The following is a 25100-nucleotide window of genomic DNA, read 5'->3' as shown; positions in this document are numbered from 1 at the left end:
TTTCCTGTATGCATAGAAAGTAGAAGGTAATGTTGTTGTACAATTTAGATTAACTGTATACTATTCAAAGCTGTACTACTTTACCCAAGAGAATCGATTGGAGGTTTAGTAACCATAAGCGCCACCGCACAGGACTCATTAACCACAGCTGACTTTTTCGGAACGTTGCATACTAAAGGCAGTGAAGTGATCTCGTACGGCACAAAATTCTCTCATCCTGTCTACTCCACAGACAATGCAACGGAAAATTTTGTAGAAATCGTTATTGCTGACGATATGATGAACTGTGCTAGCGGATTTCAAACTGTCATTAGGAGTTCTTAAAACCCATCACGCTGGAAGAGTTGTGGCAGAGCGGTTGTTACGATTAAGGCTGTCTAAGTCGTAAATCATACAAGATGGTCAGCCTCGGCATATGACTATTACAAAAAGAGATTGTTAGTTATCATTGTAAATGTGATGAACAGAACTTCAGACAAGAAATACTAGTCCTATCTATCCTACTGCTCAGGAAACAGTTCGTTATCGTCTAGTAGAAACTGGCGAAGCTGTCGGGCCTAATTTTACATTGCAGTCGTGAAACAGGTTGGTAGCAACTTCGTCAATTTTTTTTTAGTCATCAGTGTTTTGACTGGTTTGATGAGGCCCACGCCGGCCGCTGTGGCCGAGCGGATCTAGGGGCTGCAGACCGGAACCGCGCTGCTGCTGATGTCACAGTTTCGAATCCTGCCTCGGGCATGGATGTGTGTGATGTCCCTAGGTTAGTTAGTTTTAAGTAGTTCTAAGTCTAGGCGACTGATGACCTGAGATGTTAAGTCCCATAGTGCTTAGAGCCATTTGAACCTTTTATTTATTTTATTTTATTTTTTATGCGGCCCGCTCGAATTCCTCTCTGTACCCACCTCTTCATCTCGGAGTAGTACTTCCAACCTACTTCCTCAGTTATCTGCTGGAAGTGTTCCAATCTATGTCGTCCTCTGCAGTTTTTATCCTCTACAGCTCCCTCTAGTCCCACAGAAATTATTCCCCGATATCTTAACAATGTCCTATGGTCCTGTCCTTCTTCTTGACAATGTTTTCATATATTTCTTTCCTCACGGATTCTGCGGAGAACCTCCTCATTCCTTTTTAGTCCACCTAATTTTCAACATTCATGTGTAGCACCACATCTCAAATGCCTCGATGCTCTTCCGTTCTGGTTTTTCCACAGTTCACGTTTACTACTGTACAATGCTGTGCTCCAAACGTACGTTATCAGAAATTTCTTCCTCAAATTAAGGCCTGTGTTTGATACTAGTAGACGTCTCTTGGCCAGGAATGCCTCTTTGCCAGTGCCTGTCTGCTTCTGATGTCCTCCTTACTCCGTTCGTCATTGGTTGTCTTGCTGCCTAGGTAGTGGAATTCCTTAACGCCATCTAATTCGTGAACATGAGTCCTGATGTTAAGTTTCTCGCTGTTCTCATTTCTGCTACTTCTCATTACTTTCGTCTTTCTTCGATTTACTATCAGTCCATATTCTACACTTATTAGACTGTTCATTCCATTCAGCACACCATGTCATTCTTCTTCACTTTCACTGAGGATAGCAGTGTCATCAGCGAATCGTCTCATTGATATCCTTTCACGCTGAATTTTTATTCCACTCCTGAACTTGTAAGTAGGCTGTTTAGGTTTTCTTATTGGCAACGTTACGTAGCGCTCTGTATGAAAATCACTGGCTGTGCTGTGTGCAGTCTGTGGCTAGTTTGCATTGTTGTCTGCCATTGTAGTGTTGGGCAGCGGCAGCTGGATGTGAACAGCGCGTAGCGTTGCGCAGTTGGAGGTGAGCCGCCAGCAGTGGTGGATGTGGGGAGAGAAATGGCGGAGTTTTGAAATTTGTAAAAATGGATGTCATGAACTGCTGTATATATTATGACTTTTGATGAATATTAGGGTAAATACATTGTTTGTTCTCTACTAAAATCTTTCATTTGCTAACTATGCCTACTAGTAGTTAGTGCCTTCCGTAGTTTGAATCTTTTATTTAGCTGGCAGTAGTGGCGCTCGCTGTATTGCAGTAGTTCGAGTAATGAAGATTTTTGTGAGGTAAGTGATTTGTGAAAGGTATAGGTTAATGTTAGTCAGGGCCATTGTTTTGTAGGGATTATTGGAAGTCAGATTGCGTTGCGCTAAAAATATTGTGTGTCAGTTGAAGCACAGTCATGTATAATTTTTCTAAGGGGACGTTTCAAACTTCCTTTTTATTTGCGTCTCTGCTTCTTCGATGTATAGATTAAACACTAGGACGGATTCGCGCCCTCCCATCGGTATGATGAAGAAGGTATCGGGATTTATCAGACCCTGCAAAGCTCTGCCACTGCGTCAACGTCCAGTGCCGGTGGTCACGTGCCCATTTCAGTGGTAGTTGCCGATGTCGTGGTGTTAACATTGGCACATGCTGGGTCGTCAGCTGCGGAGGCCCATAGTCAGGAGTATTTGGTGCGCTGAGTGTTCAGACGCACTTGTACTCCTCTGCCCAGCATTAAATTCTGATGTTAGTTCGCTCCACTTAGCCGCCTGCCCTGTTTACCAGTCTGCTTAGACTACGACGTCCGGCATCTGCAATGACGGGTGACCGTCAACCCTACGATGTCTGGACATAGTTTCACCTTGGTTTCGCTGCGTGTTAAAGACCTTCACCATAGCACTTCTCTAACATACACGTTGGTCAAATTCGGAAAGATCGTGCGCCTTCCCCATTCTACACACGGGCAGCACGCTCGCGCCGGCCGGGGTGGCCGTGCGGTTCTAGGCGCTACAGTCTGGAACCGCGTGACCGCTACGGTCGCGGGTTCGAATCCTGCCTCGGCCATGGATGTGTGTGATGTCCTTAGGTTAGGTTTAAGTAGTTCTAAGTTCTAGGGGACTGATGACCTTAGAAGTTAAGTCCCATAGTGCTCAGAGCCATTTGAACCATTTGAGCACTCTCGCTGATACTGTATGCACCGTGCTGACTAGCAGTCATTCCTCGCCAGCTGACGCTGCTATCCCCTGGACGGGCTTATGTCGAAAATAAGTCGGTGGTCATAATGTTCTGGCTGTTCAGTGTAGGATAAAAGGGCTGTAATTGAGAAAACATTCCTAATCTAGAATTGAGTTTTGATATATTTTTACTTTACATGGCCTTTCAATGAAGCAAACTCATTGATTTCATTGAAGTGAAATTTAGCAGCTCTGTCGTCTTCTGTTGACACATTAACTGACTCTGACAGTCTGATTCACGTATACCTGACCAAAACTACTTTTTAACATCTTTGATTTACTGCAAATGCATTGTCAACATGCTGCAGTGATTGGATTTGTCATAGATATCCTCAAAGCTACACTCCTGGAAATGGATAAAAGAACACATTGACACCGGTGTGTCAGACCCACCATACTTGCTCCGGACACTGCGAGAGGGCTGTACAAGCAATGATCACACGCACGGCACAGCGGACACACCAGGAACCGCGGTGTTGGCCGTCGAATGGCGCTAGCTGCGCAGCATTTGTGCACCGCCGCCGTCAGTGTCAGCCAGTTTGCCGTGGCATACGGAGCTCCATCGCAGTCTTTAACACTGGTAGCATGCCGCGACAGCGTGGACGTGAACCGTATGTGCAGTTGACGGACTTTGAGCGAGGGCGTATAGTGGGCATGCGGGAGGCCGGGTGGACGTACCGCCGAATTGCTCAACACGTGGGGCGTGAGGTCTCCACAGTACATCGATGTTGTCGCCAGTGGTCGGCGGAAGGTGCACGTGCCCGTCGACCTGGGACCGGACCGCAGCGACGCACGGATGCACGCCAAGACCGTAGGATCCTACGCAGTGCCGTAGGGGACCGCACCGCCACTTCCCAGCAAATTAGGGACACTGTTGCTCCTGGGGTATCGGCGAGGACCATTCGCAACCGTCTGCATGAAGCTGGGCTACGGTCCCGCACACCGTTAGGCCGTCTTCCGCTCACGCCCCAACATCGTGCAGCCCGCCTCCAGTGGTGTCGCGACAGGCGTGAATGGAGGGACGAATGGAGACGTGTCGTCTTCAGCGATGAGAGTCGCTTCTGCCTTGGTGCCAATGATGGTCGTATGCGTGTTTGGCGCCGTGCAGGTGAGCGCCACAATCAGGACTGCATACGACCGAGGCACACAGGGCCAACACCCGGCATCATGGTGTGGGGAGCGATCTCCTACACCGGCCGTACACCACTGGTGATCGTCGAGGGGACACTGAATAGTGCACGGTACATCCAAACCGTCATCGAACCCATCGTTCTACCATTCCTAGACCGGCAAGGGAACTTGCTGTTCCAACAGGACAATGCACGTCCGCATGTATCCGGTGCCACCCAACGTGCTCTAGAAGGTGTAAGTCAACTACCCTGGCCAGCAAGATCTCCGGATCTGTCCCCCATTGAGCATGTTTGGGACTGGATGAAGCGTCGTCTCACGCGGTCTGCACGTCCAGCACGAACGCTGGTCCAACTGAGGCGCCAGGTGGAAATGGCATGGCAAGCCGTTCCACAGGACTACATCCAGCATCTCTACGATCGTCTCCATGGAAGAATAGCAGCCTGCATTGCTGCGAAAGGTGGATATACACTGTACTAGTGCCGACATTGTGCATGCTCTGTTGCCTGTGTCTATGTGCCTGTGGTTCTGTCAGTGTGATCATGTGATGTATCTGACCCCAGGAATGTGTCAATAAAGTTTCCCCTTCCTGGGACAATGAATTCACGGTGTTCTTATTTCAATTTCCAGGAGTGTATTTTGAGAGCTTTCATCAGCACTTTTCACTGGTATTTGTAAGCCAATGTTTCTTTATGTAGCTCTGCTGTATTGATATTTCTGCCATATTGGAGCCGGCCGCGGTAGCCGAGTGGTTCTAGGCGCTTCAGTTTGGCACCGCGCTGCTGCTACGGTCGCAGGTTCAAATCCTGCCTCGGGCATGGATTTGTGTGATGTCCTTAGGTTAGTTAGGTTCAAGTAGTTCTAAGTTCTAGGGGACTGATGACCTCAGATGTTAAGTCCCATAGTGCTCAGAGCCATTTGAACCATTTTGCTATATTGAGCATCAGAATCTGCGGTATATTTTTCAAAACAAAACAGTGCGTTCTCAACAATAGGCTTCTGCAAGGGGGGAAGGGGTGGAGCAAGATCGAGCAAATGCCACCTCCTAGAATCTGGTTACATGCTTGTTTTTTCATTACAGCATTGAAACTGCTTGTCACATTAACACCGTCTGCCGGACTGATCAAAAGTTCTGTTGTATACGTTGGTGGACTAGCGCTGCTGGAAGAATACAGTCGCAGAGCTACGCATTCTGCAGTCATTTTGGAAGTTTCGGGTCGTGTAACCTGTGCTTGATTAGTTACACACCTAACGCTCGATGTATGCGAAGATATAAGTTGGCGTGGCTGGATTATAACGCAGATATGAGGACTCCCATGGTTGAGCCCTTGGCTGTTGACTCTATTCTATCAATCAACTTGAGGGTGGTTTTGGGAGATATCCCACGTTTATCTAGTCGTATAATGGCTCAAGGCTATATATAAGCTTTTTTTTTGAGTCATCAGCCTTCTTACTGGTCCGTTGCTGCTGCCATGAATTTCTCTTCTGCCAAACTTTCCATGTCAGAATAGGAGTCGCAACGTACGTGCTCAATTATTTGCGGGATGTATTTGAACCTCTGTCTTCCTCTACACTTTTTACCTTCGGTAGCTTCCTCTAGCACCAAGGAAATTATTCCCTGATGTTTAGCAGATGTCGTATAGTCCTGTCCCTTCTTCTTTACAGCGTTTTCCCCCTATTCCTTTCCTCTCTAATTCTGCGCAGAACCTCCTCATTCCTTACCTTACCAGCCCACCTAATTTTCAACATTCGTCTGCAGCACAACATCTCAATTGTTTAGATTCCCCACAGTCTGTGTTTCACAACCATACAATGCTGTGTTCCAAAGGTACGTTGCTAGAAATTTCTTCCTCCAATTTGGGCCTATATTTTAAGCTAGCAGACTTCTCTTGGCGAGGAATGCCCTGTTTGCTGGTGCTAGACTGCTTTTGATGTCCTTCTTGCTCCGTCCATCATCGGTTATTTTGCTGCCTAGGTAGCAGAATTCCTTAATTTCGTCTATTTCGTGGTCTCCAATTATGATGTAAGGTTTCTCGCTGTTTTCATTTCTGATATACTTTCGTCTTCCTTCGATTTAATCTCAGTCCGTATCCTCTACTGATTGGACTGATCATTCCATTCAGCAGATCCCGTAATTCTTTTCCACTTTCACTGAGGACAGCAATGTAATCAGCGAATCTTATCATTGATCTCTTCTCACCTTCAATTTTAATCCCACTCTTGAACCCTCCGCTTATTTCTGTCATTGCTGCTTCGATGTACAGATTGAACAGTAGAGGCGAAGGTCTACATCCCCTTCTTACACCCTTTTTTTATCGGAGCACTTCGTTCTTGGTCTTCCAGTCTTACTTGGTTCAAATGGCTCTGAGCACTATGGGACTTAACAGCTATGGTCATCAGTCCCCTAGAACTTAGAACTACTTAAACCTAACTAACCTAAGGACATCACACAACACCCAGTCATCACGAGGCAGAGAAAATCCCTGACCCCGCCGGGAATCGAGCCCGGGAACCCGGGCGCAGGAAGCGAGAACGCTACCGCACGGCCACGAGCTGCGGACTCCAGTCTTACTGTTCCCTCTTAGCTCTTGTACATACTCATCTTTCGTTATAGCTTAACCCTACTTTTCAAAGAATTTTGAACATCTTGCATGGTTTTACATTGTCGAACGTTTTTTACAGGTCGACGAATCCTATAACGTGTATTGATTCTTCTTCAGTCTTGCTTATGACCTTCAACGACAGAACGCCCCTCTGGTGCATTTATCTTTCCCCAAACTGATCCTTGTATGTTGCATGTTAACCGAGGACCTAGAAACGACGGAGAGGCTCCGTCCCCGCCGCAGCCGCAGTGGTCCACAACCCCACGACGACTACAGCAGTCAACTTCACCCCCCTGCCGCCCCACACCGAACCCAGGGTTATTGTGCGGTTCGGCCCCCGGTGGACACCCCCCCCCCCCTCCCCAGGGTACGTCTCACACCAGACGACAGACGAGTGTAACCCCTGTTTGCGTGGTAGTAATGGTGGTGTACGCGTACGTGGCGAACATGTTTGCGCAGCAATCGCCGACATAGTGTAGCTGAGGCGGAACAAGGGGAACCAGCCCGCATTCGCCGAGGTAGATGGAAAACCACCTAAAAACCGTCCACAGACTGGCCGGCTCACCGGACCTCGAGACAAGTCCGCCGGGCCGGGGACCAGGCGCTCCTTCCCGCTACAGAAAGCCTTGCGTTAGACCGCTCGGCTAACCGGGCGGGCTTAAACTGATCCTTACCTAACTGATTCCCACTTTTCTTTTCGATTCTTCTGTACCTTATCTGTGCCAACAACTTGGATGGATGACCTGTTAGGCTGACTGTGCGATGATACTCGCACTTGTCCGATGTTGCTATCTTCGGAACTGATTGGATGATGTTCTTCCGAAAATCTGATGGCACACAGCGGGCCTCATACATTCCGTACACCAACATGAATAGTCGTTTTCTTCCCGTACCCCCAATAGCTTTGCCGATAGAATTTTGTTTATCCCTTCTGCTGCAGTTGGTCTTCCAAGGCTCTTTTAAATTCCGATTCTCATACTGGGTCCCCCTTCTCTTCTATATCAACTCCTGTTTCTTCTTCTGTTACGTCATCAGACAAGTCTTCCCCCACATAGAAGCCTTTTTACCTATCCGCTCTCTCCTCTGCATTTAACAGTGGAATTCCCATTGTACTCTTAATGTTACCACCCATGCGTTTAATTTCACCGACGATTGTTTTGAATTTTCTATATGCTGAGTCAGTCCTCTGGACAATCATTCAGTCATTTCCTTTTCGATTTCTTCACATTTTTCATGGAGCCATTTCGCCTTAGCTTCACTGCTCTTCCTATTTATTTCATTCTTTAGTGACTTGTACTTCTGTATTACTGAATTTCCGTGAACATTTTTGTACTCCCTTCTTTCATCGATCAATTCAAGAATTTCTTCTGTTACACAAAGTTTCTTAACAGCTACCTTCTTTGTACCTGCGTTTTTCTATCCAGGTTCTGTGATTGCCCTTTCTAGAGAGTTCCATTCCTCTTCAACTGTACTGCCTACTGAGCTATTCCTTATTGCTGTATCTATAGCCTCAGAGAGCCTCAAGCGTATCTCGTCATTCCTTAGTACTTGCGTATCCCACTTCTTTTCGTATTGATTCTTCCTGACTAATGTCATAAACTTCCTCCTACTCTTCATCATTACTGAATTGCGATCTAAATCTATATCTGCTTCTGGGTACGTCTTACAATCAAATATCTGATTCCGTAATCTCTGCCTGACCACGATGTAATCCAGCTGAAATCTCTGTTACTAGCTGAAATTTATTGCAGAACTCAATTACTCTTTCCCCTCTCTCATTCCTACTGCAATGCCCATATTCTCCCGTAACTCATTCTTCTACTCCTTCCCGTACAATCTCATTCCAATCTCCCGTGATAATTCGATTTTCGTCTCCCTTTAAGTATCGAATTACCCGTTCAATATTCTCATATACTTTCTCTACCACTTAATCTAATGTCTGTGAAAAAACATTATATGTTTTTAATCTGTGGTTTACATTGCCTTTTGTATCCTCATGCCGTTGTTAATTGGTGATTCTCCCTCATTTTAGGGGCAGTTTCCAATCCCAAGGGTAAGAGAGTGCCTGAACCTCTGACTGCTGCTCTGTTCTCTTTGACAAGGCCATTGGCGGAAGCGAGAGTGACTTACAACGCGGCAATCTTTATCCGCCGTTGCTGATGACTTTTATTCAAAATTTAAGCAGTGGTAGGGATCGAAGCCATGACTCAGGACCTTTTACTAGTCAAGGAAGCTACCCCTAGACTACGGGTGACGCCTTTACGTTAGCTAGCCAATCCAAAAAGATATGCCTCTCAAAACGCATTTTGTTCAAGTTTAGTTATGCCAGTAAACATCGAAAACCGGAAAGCCTCAAAGTAATACAATAAGTCCATTAATGTGATCAAACAGGAATTATTGTAAGAAAATTGTGTGTTGTAAATGGCATCAAAGATGGGCAAATCTTTTTTAAGTTATTTCCTGTTTCTCCACTTCGAGGAATATTACTTTGGCATTTTTTGTTGGTTAGTTTTGTTGATACGCAGCAGGATCTTCCCACTCCTTATGACTTTTTTCTACTTCATATTTTTAATTTTCAGTTTCAACCTAGCGTAATTGGAATATGACTATTTTTTTGGGAACATTTTTAGCTTAATTTCCCAACTAGTTGGATATCCCAGTCTTAATTATATGACAACGTAATTCCAGGTCGTCGAGTCAAAAAGGTGGTATCTATGTTCATATAAATAATGCAAAACAACGAAATATGCTTACTATTTGTGAATCAAAATAATCCACCTTAAAAGTACCAAGTGGCTAGCTATCAATCGTTTGGTGTACAATAAGTTTTGCCTTTTGAAAACAAGTAACGTCAAAACAGGCAATTTTGGAATCTTACCACCCTCTTGGAAAAATGTTTCCAGACACTCATGTTCCCAAGGGTACATTAAAGTGAGGGTTTGTTACATGACGAATCTTCTTCTTATTGTATCAAATACTTTACAGCACTCTAGCACAGTTCGACTCCAGTCCTCAATTGGCAGAAACCGGCAAATGTCTGGTCTTGGATCAATTAGCATCTTTGCTTCCGCATCCACTGTCCAGCCTTTGATGTCCTACGGTACGTTAGGGAATTAGCAGCAAGACTCCTTCGTTGAACACGAGCCAGCTGTGTAGGCGCCATCTGTATCACCAAAGCGCACTGATGACACATAACCCGCATGCCACCTGTTCGATAGTAGTCATTTCTTTGTCATGCTACTTGGACAGAATGACGCTGTGACAACGAGATGTGTTCACAGTCTCGGAACGAGGGAACTGCGTCTTCTCGCAGGGAAAAGACAGGAACTCAAGTAATGGGATAACTCACGTACATCTCCTGGTCCTTTAATCACCTTTTTCTTGGTCAGCTTTTGCGCCCACTCGGTAGCTGCGTCCTTGGTGGGGCTCTCTTAGTGATGGTAGCTATCGCTGAATCAAACGGATTTTGATTATACCGGTTTTTTCATCTCCAGTTTAACCTGACTCCTATAGCTGCTAAAAATATCCTGTTTCTGATATAACCTATTTTCGGTTTTATTGCTATTTTTTCCAGTAATAAACTTAGATATCATATACGTTTCAAGAAAACTAGAATCAAATGTCAAATAAAATAGGTAACTAAAAGAAAACTTAGTCAACATACCGCTCGATGCTTTTCTCGAAAGGAAAGGAGGGGCTGAATGCTACAAAAGTCATCAGTATTCTCCAATTGATTCCAATTTTTTTAAACTCTGCTCAAAAGTCATGCTATAATCGAGGATCATACAGCTATTTGAGCATTACGAGAAGTCAGTGCTAAAGCGTGAAAACTGTGGTAGAAGAGTTCTGTTTTCCGTGTTACGTATTCCCAAAGACTACAAACAGACAAAGACTCACTGTATAGACACAGGCAGCAGATGAGCTACTTTCTGTTTTTATTATAAACAACGTATGAATTGCTAAGTTTTTAATTAATTTATTACTGATCCCTTAATTTACATTCTCTTTTATAATTTCGTAGAAATGGCAGACGAAAGCCCTGATGCAGCTGATATCAACAGTCCCTTCGCTTTTCTTTCCTTTCTCCCTCCCCCTCTTCTTTAATTCATAATATGTATCGCAGCTGCGGATTCCGTATAGTGTCTGTTCTTTCGGACATGTCAGAAAAACAGACACCACGCTTGCATATAATCAACAGTCCCTTCCCTTTATTTTCCTTCCCCCCTTTTCCTTCTTCATTCAATTCACGCAATAATAATAATAAACACAAAAAATAAGCTTTCGTGTAAAATTTGTAGCCTTCTTGCTCTTTAATTATCTCGAAAGATAAACGTATTTTGTAGTCATATATATTTCGTTACTTTTATTATGAATGCGAATACAAATAATTTTTTGATAACAAAGCGAAAATTGTTTTTTCAAAAATTGAGATATACAGTTTAGAACGCTGACAAACTGAAACATTTACTAGGAATAATTACTTGACAATAGTTAAAATTTGACTAATGAATTAATCCATAGGCCAGTATTGTCCAGTCTGTTCATAAATACTTGTTCCATAATGTGTTTGTCTGTAAGTCGACTCCTTTCATCAGGAACAATATCATTCCAAGACGAAACAAATCCTTCAAAAGTCAACAAAAATTTCTACCACTGGTAATTTTTTTTGGTTTGTGAATGAAAAGCCTGGCATACACCATCTACTCTGCACCCAAAAAACAAAAGGATCACTAATTCTGGGTAATTAAGTACGTCAGGCACATTATTGTTCCAGCAGTGCTGTATCCATTCTTATGTCACGTGTTGGTTGCTCATTTTTAACCGTCGGAGTCGTTATTAAAATAACACTGATAGCTTTGTCGATTTTTTATAGTAAACCAATATTTGAAAGCAATGAAAATTTTATGAATAAATATAAATCGTTTTTCAAAAAAGATTTGTTTAAAAACCAACAATTCTAGCACCACTGCTATGACAAAATGACACACTGGTTTATAACTATCCGTTTATTATCCGGTTCTTAATAACCACGGAAAAGGACCTGTTATAACCGAGACCGAACAAATACCGAAAAAACCGATTATTCAGAGCCAAAATACCGGTATCAGTTTTAACCAGTCGGTTTTTCCCATTCCTGGGGCCTACCTCTCCTTGACATTGGCATGGCCTTGTCTAGATCCCAAGGACTGGTACTTAGGGCTCATACACAGAGAGGAGTTTTAAGAGGCTCTAATACAAAGCCTAGCGTATCTTTCGCGAGGGGTTCTACCTTCATGATCTACGCTGTAGGAAGATCTGTCGGTCCCCTGTGTGTAGCTACATGTGTAGATGGCACCCCATAGTGCTGGGTAGGTAACACGCCGTCATTTTCTACTGTCGTTTCTCATTTCTCTCTCTCTCGGTCGTGTCAACCCGAAAGTGTGTCTCTAAAAATCAGAAACTATTTGTAACTTTTTAAAATAGACGCTTTTGCTAACTAGAGCGTACTAATCTATATGTATAAAGACGAGTGTCCGTTTGTTTGTTTGTTTGTATTTCATTCAAATCTACAGTTTTATTTCGATCTTGATGAAATTATGCACACTTCAGCTTCTAGACAAGATTTCGTAGTTTTACTTGAACTGTCTATGTACGTTTTTACCAAACATCTCGAAAAGTACTTAACCGATTTACTTCAAATCTGTGCATTCAGATGAAACAATGAAAAAAAAAGAAAAATTAAACGCCTGGAAACGAAATATATCGTATTAACTGACTGCAGTTCCTATTGCGAGAATAAATTACAGCGGTAATACCCATCTTGGACATAGTATCATCAGCGGTCACCAGATCGCGGGACGAGCGAAAGCTCGAGAACTTGACAGAAACATGATTGCGAACTGTTATTCATTGATTAGTTGCTGTTGTCACACATGATATAAACCGTATAACATATTTTAGTCCGTGTTTCACAGCCATTGTTATTATTAAAATCCAAACGTCAAGGTGGGCCGTGGCTGTAGTAGCAACAAAAGTCACCAGATCGCGGTCCGATCAAAAGATAGAACGAAAATCGAGATTTCCAGAACTGTGACGTAAACTATTCGAGCAGTCTGAGTTGTGCTCAGCACAGCCCTACTTGAGATAGTGAAAACTTTAGGTGAAACAATAGAAGACGCATTCTTCAAAAACACGATGAGACACACCACGCAAAATGTAACAACAGATGGTGCAACTTAAGATCTTTTCATACATGTGAAGTCGTATTAATTTGTCGCATTTCGTTGACACCCGGTGATTCAAATGTGCCGCTCCATTTAAAGCGACTAAAGTTTCCCATGCGGCTTGCATGCGCTATGAATATGGACGAGGCACAGAGCCAATCACTTTTTATGGCAAATATTAGACATCCCGGGTAACTCTGGACGCTGCAGTCAGTGGACAACACAAGTGTACTCGTTTCCTCCGATTTCAGTGAAAACTAATCACGTGAAAACCCATAGCGCACAAAGTGTCCCGTCCAAACCCGAAAGCTGCGTCGACAATGAAACTCAACACTCTACACTGAAAGCACGCTTATTACGAACACCAACGTACAGCCAGTACAGATCTGAACTCTTGGACAGAGAGTGTAGATATTTATAAAGACATCGAATATTCCAGATTATACAAAAATTACGAACTTAAGAAATTTGGACAACCTTCCAGGAATGATGAATCCTAAATAAAAAATAATTACAGGTGGTCAAGTTCGAATGGGCGACCTGTAGCACGCCAAACATCGACGCTAGCTGCTTTGCCACACCGCATTGTTCCATATAATGAAGAAATACCGACCTGATGTTTCAGAAATTTTCATCAGAGCTGACTACAACAGCCTGAATCAGAATGTTGTCAGTGAATATATGGCAGCCCTGGTGGAATCTCGCTTTCCGGTCTTTCGTCACATTCTTTTCACTAAGGCCAGCAAGGAAGATAGCTCCTCCCATTGCAGATTTGCGATCGTCGCACGGGTCATCACTTACCTTCGACTAGAAACCCTCATCGTTTGCCTGCGTTCACACGGAGGGCATGGACGACGGCTGCGGCACGGATATCGGCACGGTCTAAGGCGCCTTGCCACGTTTGTCCTTAGGGTAAGTTAGTTTAAGTTATGTGTAAGCCTAGGGACCGATGACCTCAACAGTTTGGTCCCATAGGAACTTACCGCAATGGCTCAAATGGCTCTGAGCACTATGGGACTTAACATCTATGGTCATCAGTCCCCTAGAACTTAGAACTACTTAAACCTAACTAACCTAAGGACAGCACACAACACCCAGCCATCACGAGGCAGAGAAAATCCCCGACCCCGCCGGGAATCGAACCCGGGAACCCGGGCGTGGGAAGCGAGAACGCTACCGCACGACCACGAGATGCGGGCTTACCGCAATGTCTTCTTGATGAAGGGTCGTAGTCATCGCCTTTGCATGTGACGTCCTACAAGAATGGCCGTAGTCCCCCAGACCTCCAGGCGCAAGGATGGACGTACAAAAACTTGCTGTATTACATTCGCCGAGGCATCTGTTATTACACGGCCTATAAGTTTCTGGGACAATGTCATAAAAGCGATCGAGATAAAAGTTTCTGAGACACCATTAAGACGGCGGCCTGCAGCTTGAGCAGCTTGGAACCCGGCCATTGGAAGGTTGAAGTCGGCGTGGCAAGTGCGCAACGAAAACATTACCATATATGACGCTGGAGTGCGCTCCAGTGACGTCACTGAACGCAGCGCGACTATATAAGGAGGGCAGCAGCTATCATTCGACAGTCACCACTTGACAACGACCGAGGAGCACACAGCCAAAAGCTCATGGATTTTAACCACTTGACACGGCTGGAAGCCCGGGAGAATTTTATCATATTCCCTCATATCTCTACATCGGTGGCTGTCGTGCCATCCTCATTTACGATGAACAACCAGAAAAACTGTTCCGGACGTGGGAAAAAGGGACACCTCCGACCGAATGCATTTAACGCCGGATCACGCAACTACCGCCAGCGGACATGGCTCTGCCATAGCAGCCAGCGTTGCTTCTCGTGATTTACGTTCCCGCCCATAGGACTGCTGCCGCTCAACCACTGCATCCAGCACTCCCTGATGACGACGACGTTAGCATCCTCCGTTGCAGCAGGAAGGTAAAATGCCCGTTCTATGTATCACAGACTCCATCCCGACAGTGCGACCTCATCGATAGATGACGATGTTTATGACGACAGAATGGCGATAGGCTTGCTAATAGTGTCAACTGCAGCCTTTGTGCTGAAGCGTCATGAATCGTTGCCTTTGTCTGACACGGGAGACACCCATATGGGATGACCCCAATGCGCAGAATGTGGGGGCGCACTACAACTTCAGTACAGGTTGAGGACCAGCTGCCAGCGACGAGGGCTCTACCCACCAGTACGATGCTCCCACAGAGACAACAGTCGTCGGCTGCATCGTGGGAACGCGGAATGGGACTTGGAAGTTTTGTATGTGAGCTGAGTGCTCAAACATCGATACGTGAGACTGGTGCTGCCCCACACATGCTGGAGTGCGGCCACCCATCCCAACGCTGAGGGGACGATGGAAAATAGTCTTGATTTGCATTCTACGGCATTGAGGAGGACGATGACGCAACATAAGGTACCCCGACAGGGTGCACGCTAGTGGCGCTAGTGGTGTTGGGGGTGATTGGAAGTGCCGACATAACTTGACAGTCAATACAGATATCCGACCTAATGAATAACTTAGCAACTGCAGTCCGACGATAGGCCTAAGGTATCGCCACAATTAACCTCAATACGACTGGAACAGCCGGCCGCGGTGGTCTAACGGTCCTGGCGCTGCAGTCCGGAACCGCCGGACTGCTACGGTCGCAGGTTCGAATCCTGCCTCGGGCATGGGTGTGTGTGATGTCCTTAGGTTAGTTAGATTTAAGTAGTTCTAAGTTCTAGGGGACTTATGACCTCAGATGTTGAGTCCCATAGTGCTCAGAGTCATTTGAACCATTTGAACGACTGGAACAATGGCGAGAGACGTTCCGTGTGTCACATACTGACTTTACTTCTTTGTAAGATATGCACTTACACTCGCTGCATGACTTCTATAGTTATGCGACATATATGACGCAACGTGACCGTCCAGGACACACGTATCTTACCACTCACTCGGAAATTCATCTTAATCACATCTATGTCTCACATGATCTTGCGAGACAATAGTGCTTTCTGAGCTCGGTCGCCCTCCACCAACAACGAGTATAGCGCAGCTGTGGGATCAGGAAGATGAATGCGGCACACCACCTGGACCCGGGATGTCCTTAGGTTATCGCAGCCGCGTGGGTAGACTGCAAACGGCTTCGTTTAAAATACCCTTCGACGTTCCGGCGGGTGGTGATACAATATGGAAAAGACATCACTGCGTGGCATCTTCATACTTTGGAATTTTATTAAACAATGCTTCGCGAAATCGCATCCTAACCACTGTAACCAGAGCGACAGATTGCAAGCCATCGAAGTAAGCCAAGACACTGCCTCTTACAAGGCGAAAATTGGAAGAGGTCATCGTACAGTCGCGGCGTCAAGACCGAGCAAGTCGCGAAATCCCAGCTGTGGACAACATCGTGCTCGATAGTCGTCGACGCCGACGGCAGCCCAGCTCAGCTCATCCCGGACCTCATTTTGCAGGTTGGTCGATCGTTGATGACCCAGGAGACCATTGTGGACGCTTTTATCAGGAGAATATAGAGGAGGGGGCGATAGCGACGTTTTGTGGTACGTGTCTTACACCCTTGACGGCACAGCAGCATCGTTTCTAATAGCGGAGATTGTGCAGGATGACGCTGAGGACACCCTAGACAAGGGAGCGCTTAACAAGTAGCCCGGAGTAGACGGACTGCCGCTGGAATTCTATCGGACTTTACGTTGGATTAGCGTGTACCGAGATCTGATATCTCCCCGTTTTTGCATGCCACCTGCATTCGTCGATGGACTATTCATTCCAGAACACAGGCCTCTAAGAGGACTAATGCCGAATTACAATATTAAAGGCGGACTCTTCTCCCGACTTTGGTGGCGAGCAGAAAGAAAGTCTAGCCATTGATCATTTCGATGGCACAGAGACACAGGAAGGTTAAAACTGGTTCAAATGGCTCTGAGCACTATGGGACTTAACAGCTGAGGTCATCAGTCCCCTAGAACTTAGAAATACTTAAACCTAACTAACCTAAGGACACACACATCCATGCCCGAGGGAGGATTCGAACCTGCGACCGTAGCGGTCGCGCGGTTCCAGACTGAAGCGCCTAGAACCGCTCGGCCACACTGGCCGGCGACACAGGAAGGAGAGGTCAACATGCAAACTGGCATCGGCGAATCTAGGGATTTGATAGCTCTCGCCACATTCTGTCGCCGTCGAGCTGCTGTGGTCTCAGTTGATGCTTTCGACAAAGTGCACCACAAGTTTCTTACGGAACTTCTGGCTCGCATTGACTTCCCACGACGTGTTTTTGGGCCTCTTACGCGGTGCCTCGTCCCATTTACTGGTAAAGGGATATTCAGCGCACCCCTTGCCAGTTTAGTGTTCTGTTCCGCAAGGTTGTCCACTCCCCATGATTTTTTTGCACTGTCGCGCTGGAACCGCTCACAGGAGGGCTGAAACGCAGATTTTGGGGGATAACGTTGAGGGAACACTTTCCGCTTCAGAGCGTTTGCTGATAGCCTTCTACTGCTGGTCCGATTGGGTAATGGGGGACGCTCTATGCTTGAATGGATCAAGCGGCATGGATTGGTGACGAGGAGCCACATCAATGTAGCCAAGTCGGTGGTGATTCAAACTGGAAAGCGCCTCCAGGACGGCTGCGTGGCGCCTCTCTCACAGTTGAAAGAGATCGGATTTTTGGGCATACCTTTATATGGGGTTTGTGACGCATGGCTGTCATGAACTATAGAGAACTACTTACTGCAGGCTACACGCACAGAAGTCCTCTGTAACCTACTTCAGTGCATGGACCTGCTACAGTGTGTCGAATATCATAACCTACACTCCTGGAAATTGAAATAAGAACACCGTGAATTCATTGTCCCAGGAAGGGGAAACTTTATTGACACATTCCTGGGGTCAGATACATCACATGATCACACTGACAGAACCACAGGCACATAGACACAGGCAACAGAGCATGCACAATGTCGGCACTAGTACAGTGTATATCCACCTTTCGCAGCAATGCAGGCTGCTATTCTCCCATGGAGACGATCGTAGAGATGCTGGATGTAGTCCTGTGGAACGGCTTGCCATGCCATTTCCACCTGGCGCCTCAGTTGGACCAGCGTTCGTGCTGGACGTGCAGACCGCGTGAGACGACGCTTCATCCAGTCCCAAACATGCTCAATGGGGGACAGATCCGGAGATCTTGCTGGCCAGGGTAGTTGACTTACACCTTCTAGAGCACGTTGGGTGGCACGGGATACACGCGGACGTGCATTGTCCTGTTGGAACAGCAAGTTCCCTTGCCGGTCTAGGAATGGTAGAACGATGGGTTCGATGACGGTTTGGATGTACCGTGCACTATTCAGTGTCCCCTCGACGATCACCAGTGGTGTACGGCCAGTGTAGGAGATCGCTCCCCACACCATGATGCCGGGTGTTGGCCCTGTGTGCCTCGGTCGTATGCAGTCCTGATTGTGGCGCTCACCTGCACGGCGCCAAACACGCATACGACCATCATTGGCACCAAGGCAGAAGCGACTCTCATCGCTGAAGACGACACGTCTCCATTCGTCCCTCCATTCACGCCTGTCGCGACACCACTGGAGGCGGGCTGCACGATGTTGGGGCGTGAGCGGAAGACGGCCTAACGGTGTGCGGGACCGTAGCCCAGCTTCATGCAGACGGTTGCGAATGGTCCTCGCCGATACCCCAGGAGCAACAGTGTCCCTAATTTGCTGGGAAGTGGCGGTGCGGTCCCCTACGGCACTGCGTAGGATCCTACGGTCTTGGCGTGCATCTGTGCGTCGCTGCGGTCCGGTCCCAGGTCGACGGGCACGTGCACCTTCCGCCGACCACTGGCGACAACATCGATGTACTGTGGAGACCTCACGCCCCACGTGTTGAGCAATTCGGCGGTACGTCCACCCGGCCTCCCGCATGCCCACTATACGCCCTCGCTCAAAGTCCGTCAACTGCACATACGGTTCACGTCCACGCTGTCGCGGCATGCTACCAGTGTTAAAGACTGCGATGGAGCTCCGTATGCCACGGCAAACTGGCTGACACTGACGGCGGCGGTGCACAAATGCTGCGCAGCTAGCGCCATTCGACGGCCAACACCGCGGTTCCTGGTGTGTCCGCTGTGCCGTGCGTGTGATCATTGCTTGTACAGCCCTCTCGCAGTGTCCGGAGCAAGTATGGTGGGTCTGACACACCGGTGTCAATGTGTTCTTTTTTCCATTTCCAGGAGTGTATATATGGCGACCAAGTTCATACACGTGGTTCACGTACTCCCACTAACTACAGTGCAGGCGGTGTTTGTATATTACCCTACTGCTGGATTGCCATTTAAAGTTCGCTACGATACCCTCACCCTCCTTCAATGTGAAGGCAGACTGAGGCTTATAGGTGTACGAGTGAGGAATGCAGCCTTATATTTGTGCATAATGGCGAAACTGTGGATCTGTCAACATACATCACTTATAGGAACTGATGCCGGCGTTCATCTGCCCACCTGTTACGATTGCACACTGCTCGAGCTCCGAAAGCGAGGGGCATCTATCGTTGCTGCTGACATCCATGCTTCACAACGTAATTGCTGCCCTAAGGGCTGCGGCGTGGAGAGCAATTGTAGTGTCCCTTTTCCGATGTTTAAGAATAATACGTGTGAAGTGTGTATAAAAATACTGAATAAGACCAAACAGACCGGCCGCGCAGGATTAGGCGAGCGGTCTAAGACGCTGCAGTCATGGACTGTGCGGCTGGTTCCGGAGGAGGTTCGAGTCCATGGGCATGGGTGTGTGTGTGTGTGTTTCTCCTTAGGAAAATTTAGCTTAAGTAGTGTGTAAGCTAAGGGACTGATGACCTTAGCAGTTAAGTCCCATAAGATTTCAGGCACATTTGAACATTTTGAACCGAACAGACCAGACTGAAAGTCAATTGTGAAAAAAAAATAATTTACAAAAAATATAACGTCGATACTACGGTAGCGAAAGACAATGACGATGATAAACAATATCTCAGTAAAGAATAGGGCGAAATAAAACATTTATACACTACTGGCCATTAAAATTGCTACACCAAGAGGAAATGCAGATGATAAACAGGTAATCATTGGACAGATATATTATACTAGAACTGACATGTGATTACATTTTCACGCAATTTGGGTGCATAGGTCCTGAGAAATCAGTACCCAGAACAACCACCTCTGGCCGTAATAACGGCCTTGATACGCCTGGGCATTGAGTCAAACAGAGCTTGGATGGCGTGTACACGTACAGCTGCCCATGCAGCTTCAACACGATACCACAGTTCATCAAGAGTAGTGACTGGCGTACTGTGACGAGCCAGTTGCTCGGCCACCATTGACCAAACGTTTTCAATTGGTGAGAGATCTGGAGAATGTGCTGGCCAGGGCAGCAGTCGAACATTTTCTGTATCCAAAAAGGCCGTACAGGACCTGCAACATGCGGTCGTGCATTATCCTGCTGAAGTGTAGGGTTTCGCAGGGATCGAATGAAGGGTAGAGCCACGGGTCGTAACACATCTGAAATGTAACCTCCGCTGTTCAAAGCGCCGTCAATGCGAACAAGAGGTGACCGAGACGTGTAACCAATGGCAACCCATACCATCACGCCGGGTGATACGCCAGTATGGCGATGACGAATACACGCTTCCAATGTGCGTTCACTGCGATGTCGCCAAACACGGATGCGACCATCATGATTCTGTAAACAGAACCTGGATTCATCCGAAAAAATGACGTTATGCCATTCGTGCACCCAGGTTCGTCGTTGAGTACACCATCGTAGGCGCTCCTGTCTGTGATGCAGCGTTAAAGGTAACCGCAGCCATGGTCTCCCAGCTGATAGTCCATGCTGCTGCAAACGTCGTCGAACTGTTCGTGCAGATGGTTGTTGTCTTGAAAACGTTCCCATCTGTTGACTCAGGGATCGAGACGTGGCTGCACGATCCGTTACAGCCATGCGGATAAGATGCCTGTCATCTCGACTGCTAGTGATACGAGACCGTTGGGATCCAGCATGGCGTTCCGTATTACCCCCCCCCCCCCTGAACGCACCGATTCCATAAACAGTTATTGGATCTCGACCAACGCGAGCAGCAATGACGCGATACGATAAATCGTAATCGTGATAGGCTACAATCCAACCTTTATCAAAGTCGGAATCGCGATGGTATGCATTTCTCCTCCTTACACGAGGTATCACAACAACGTTTCATCAGGCAACGCTGGTCAACTGCTGTTTGTGTATGGGAAATCGGTTGTAATATTTCCTCATGTCAGCACGTTGTAGGTGTCACCACCGGTGCCTACTTTGTGTGAATACTCTGAAAAGCTAATCATTTGCATATCACAGCATCTTCTTCCTGTCGGTTAAATTTCGCTTCTGTAGCACGTCATCTTCGTGGTGTAGCAATTTTAATGGTCAGTTGTGTATCTTTGTATAAGTATAGAAATGGAAATGATAAGTTATTACTCACTCTTCTGCTGTTTCTGATTCTCATGTTACTATTGTTAGATAGATATTGTGTGTAGCGTTGAACGCTAGCAGATGTTCTTTTTGTTCTTTCGACTAGACGATAAAAAAGGTGTGTATCAGGTTAGTGATGGAAATATGTGTGTAAAAGTGAGTTCATTGTATTATTTCAAGAACATGCCAGCCACTATACGCGATGTTTTAATTGAAAAGAGAGAATAATTAGCATTTTCAGCTATCAAGAAGACGAAAGCAGTGATCGCTGACTGGCAAGTGGCCGCCATTAAGCGGTGGACTTATTATTAACTTTTCTTACAGCTTTCCTCAAGAGCAGAAGTGATAAAATCATTTTAAAACATTATTTAATTTAAATCTGAATAGTTCCATGAGTTAATTTTGTTAGAGTTCAAATACATTCAGACATACCATTTGTCGTAGGTCTGTGAACTTCGGCATTGACGCTATTCAGATGAAAACCAGTTATGATAATCTTCTAGAGAGCGTGGCGCTCATTTAAATTGAAAACAAACCTTTTATTTTGGCCTCCTATAAGATACTCTGCTACTGATGGTCTCACGTATGTAACGAAAATAATTAATGCTAACCTCCTATCTTACGTAGTATCAAAAAGTATAAAACCGTATGGAATATTAAAAGAGATCTGATAGACGATCTAACAGGTTTTCCTCCCTACACGGGTTCAAGCAATGTTGTACCATGTGGTTAACCAGAAATACGTGGCCTGACACAGGTTGCACACTACTGGGCTAACAGATTCTCCCGTCTGCTCGCAGTGTCACCTGCCAGACACTGACGAACATCGTTTAACGCGTGGATCAGAGTTTGATATATGGATGCTGGTGCAGAAAAGCATCGTCTGCTATCTTCGCATCCCGCCTCAAACAATTGCTCCTCCTATGCTTGGAGGCACAACTTACTTCCCGACCGCAAAGATTCACTCTCTCACATGGTTTGAAGGCATGTCTATTTACTACTTATTTCGAGATGATGAGGAGTTGGTTCTTGACTATCGGAAATATCTCCAAGACTATCATAGCACACTTGAGAGCACTCTTCTGTATCAACGACTCTTCGCAAATTATCTGTGTAGTGTCCTCGTAAACCCCCCTAACAGTGGGGAATACTGGGCAGGTAGTTGACTTTGACATGGGGCGAAATGGTTATTGAACACTGCCGGCAGATGTGAAGTGCGCTTGGAATGGCGTATAGTATTTGTTTACATCATTACTTCGAGTTCCTTCGACTATATCGTCATTATCTAAGCGATAAAATAATCGCAGTTTCCATTCTCTTATTTGTTCTTGGGTGTTTTGAGTTCAGCTGTGTGTTGGAAGATGGACGCAAGAAATAAATGTGCTCAAATTTCATTTCATGTTGATGTGATTAATGTTATTTAAATTATTTACCATGTGTTCTCTATAACAGAGATAATGTGTATTAAAATTGTACCCAAAATTTTGGAGTTGAAGGAAAAACAAAGGGTTAAGGAGACTGCTTGCGATAAGCGGGGAATCTGGGTTCGAGTCCCGGTCCAACGCAAATTTTGGTAGGTTAGTAATAGGTAGTATATCTATACCTAACATAGCTGATGCCAAGTTATTTGCAGTCAGCGAATTTATTTCGAAATAATCTGCTAAACGTTTCATTCACGTGTATCCTACTTAGCGCTGCAGTTTTCACTAACGTTTCTATATTATTATAGGAAATATTTGGACTGCATGTAATCCATCTGGGACAGATCGTTTATGACCAATTTTCTCAACAAGTAGTGAATGTCATCAGTTCAGTAACACTTCTAGACAACCGACCCGTTTGAGTTGGTTGTCTGTGGTGCAGCTGCAATCTACAAAATTGTGAACTCCAGATGTAATGCTTATTGGATATCACATAATGAGCGTCGCAAGCGAATATTAACAAGAATATTGAAGCCACTACATTAAGATAGCTTCTTAAATAAAAGTGAAGCGAGTTTGACGTTACGGAACTCCGACTCACCTTGGTTGAACGCTACAGCAGGAACGTAGATGACTATGGGAATCCACACCAGCTGAAACAAAAGATATATCGTCTTTACTGCAGTGGTGGAAACTAAACATGTTTTAAATATTTTATACTGGTAAGTGAGAAAGCATGAGAATTATTTTTATTCTGTTATTTTCTTTCTATTTATGCAGTTAAATCCCATTTTACCTCTCCCGCAAAGGATATGAAAGTAGTAAAATGTACGTTGGTAAATGATCATTGAATGAATACCATTATATTTTGGGTCGAATTTGAGGTAAGCCTGAGAAACGGGACGGAAGAGAACGATGAAATTTCTTTCACATATATGTATTTGTAACTGAGTGGAACCTTACAGCAAAATATAATTTGAAATTTACGTAGAGAACATCACATTTGCAGCATGCCCTTAACCCATTCCCTTCATTCCAGTCTTTCTAGAATCTAGATGCTCTCCTTGACGTCAAACAGACTTCGCACTCCTGAAAGAAAGACCACTATGGACAGTATGACTTAACGACATCCTGTGTGATGTTTCAGGAGTGAAGTACGTATCATGGACGTTTTCACTGTACTAAACATTAAGGAATGTTGAGCAAGTATTTTGTTGAATGCAATTAGTTACGTAATTCATGGGTCTTTGCTGTATCCTAATGAAAAGCTAGAGGCTTTTGTAATGTGGTGGTACTGAAAAATGTTGAAGGTTAGACGTACAAAGCGGATAAATAATGAAGAATCAAATCGAGAAGAAAAGAAATTTACGGCCCCCATTTACTAAAAGAAGGAACTGGTTGACAGAGAGATGACGTTATTTGTACAGGATAAACCAGTGTGGATAGCAGCCGCAAATAATTTTTCCTACTAAGACCACAATAATGTCCTAATGAAATGGAAAGTGTAACTTTACAGGTTATTTGGCATTCGTATCTAACTATTTAAGAATTAATGTGTATGCCCCGGCCGGAGTGGCCGAGCGGTTCTAGGCGCTACAGACTGGAACCGCGCGACCTCTACGGTCGCAGCTACGAATCCTGCCTCGGGCATGGATGTGTGTGATGTCCTTAGGTTAGTTAGGTTTGAGTAGTTCTAAGTTCTAGGGGACTGATGACCTCAGAAGTTAAGTCCCATACTGCTCAGAGCCATTTGAACCATTTTTGAATTAATGTGTATGACGGTAAAAAATGAAGCCTTATGCAAAAGTATATACATAATTATGCTACCAGACAAAAAAAAAAAAAAAAAAGAGTGATGCGCTCAGAAGATCGTCACAGAGCGCGTGACCGGGATATCAAGGACCAATCAAAGCAGTTCTTGGCCAACTTGCCCCAGGAGAGGGTGCACTGGCCTTATGGCACCACTTTCAGTGCATGAATCCAGGCTAGAAGGGATGCAGCGTAACAGTGATTAGTGAGCTCATGCTGCAAAGTTCCTTGTAAAATTGGTTCACTGCAATAACTTCTCATACTCTTTCAATCCGTGAAATTTCATTTAGTTTCCTCCTCCCCTTCTGGGCACTTCACTGTTTCCTGCCAGGCAGTGTACATTGTGGACTTCAGTTCGAAGACCTGCATAATGCAGCGCTCACTGCTAGTCTAGCCCGTGCAAGCCTGT

General features: G+C 45.5%; 1 protein-coding gene across 1 annotated transcript in view; it reads right to left on the bottom strand.

Annotated features, from left to right (window-relative positions):
• LOC126092361 (sodium-coupled monocarboxylate transporter 1-like) overlaps positions 1 to 25100 on the bottom strand; it is a 300651-nt gene that overhangs the window by 182417 nt on the left and 93134 nt on the right. Inside the window, exon 5 of the mRNA XM_049907903.1 lies at positions 23484 to 23535. Coding sequence (XP_049763860.1) covers positions 23484 to 23535 — 52 coding nt within the window. The remainder of the gene's footprint in view (positions 1 to 23483; positions 23536 to 25100) is intronic.

Source organism: Schistocerca cancellata, chromosome 7 (genome assembly GCF_023864275.1).
Source record: "Schistocerca cancellata isolate TAMUIC-IGC-003103 chromosome 7, iqSchCanc2.1, whole genome shotgun sequence".
Taxonomy (NCBI): Eukaryota; Metazoa; Arthropoda; class Insecta; order Orthoptera; family Acrididae; genus Schistocerca; species Schistocerca cancellata.
The sequence above is the reverse complement of the archived record's forward strand: the minus strand, read 5'-3'. Positions and strand labels throughout refer to the sequence as shown.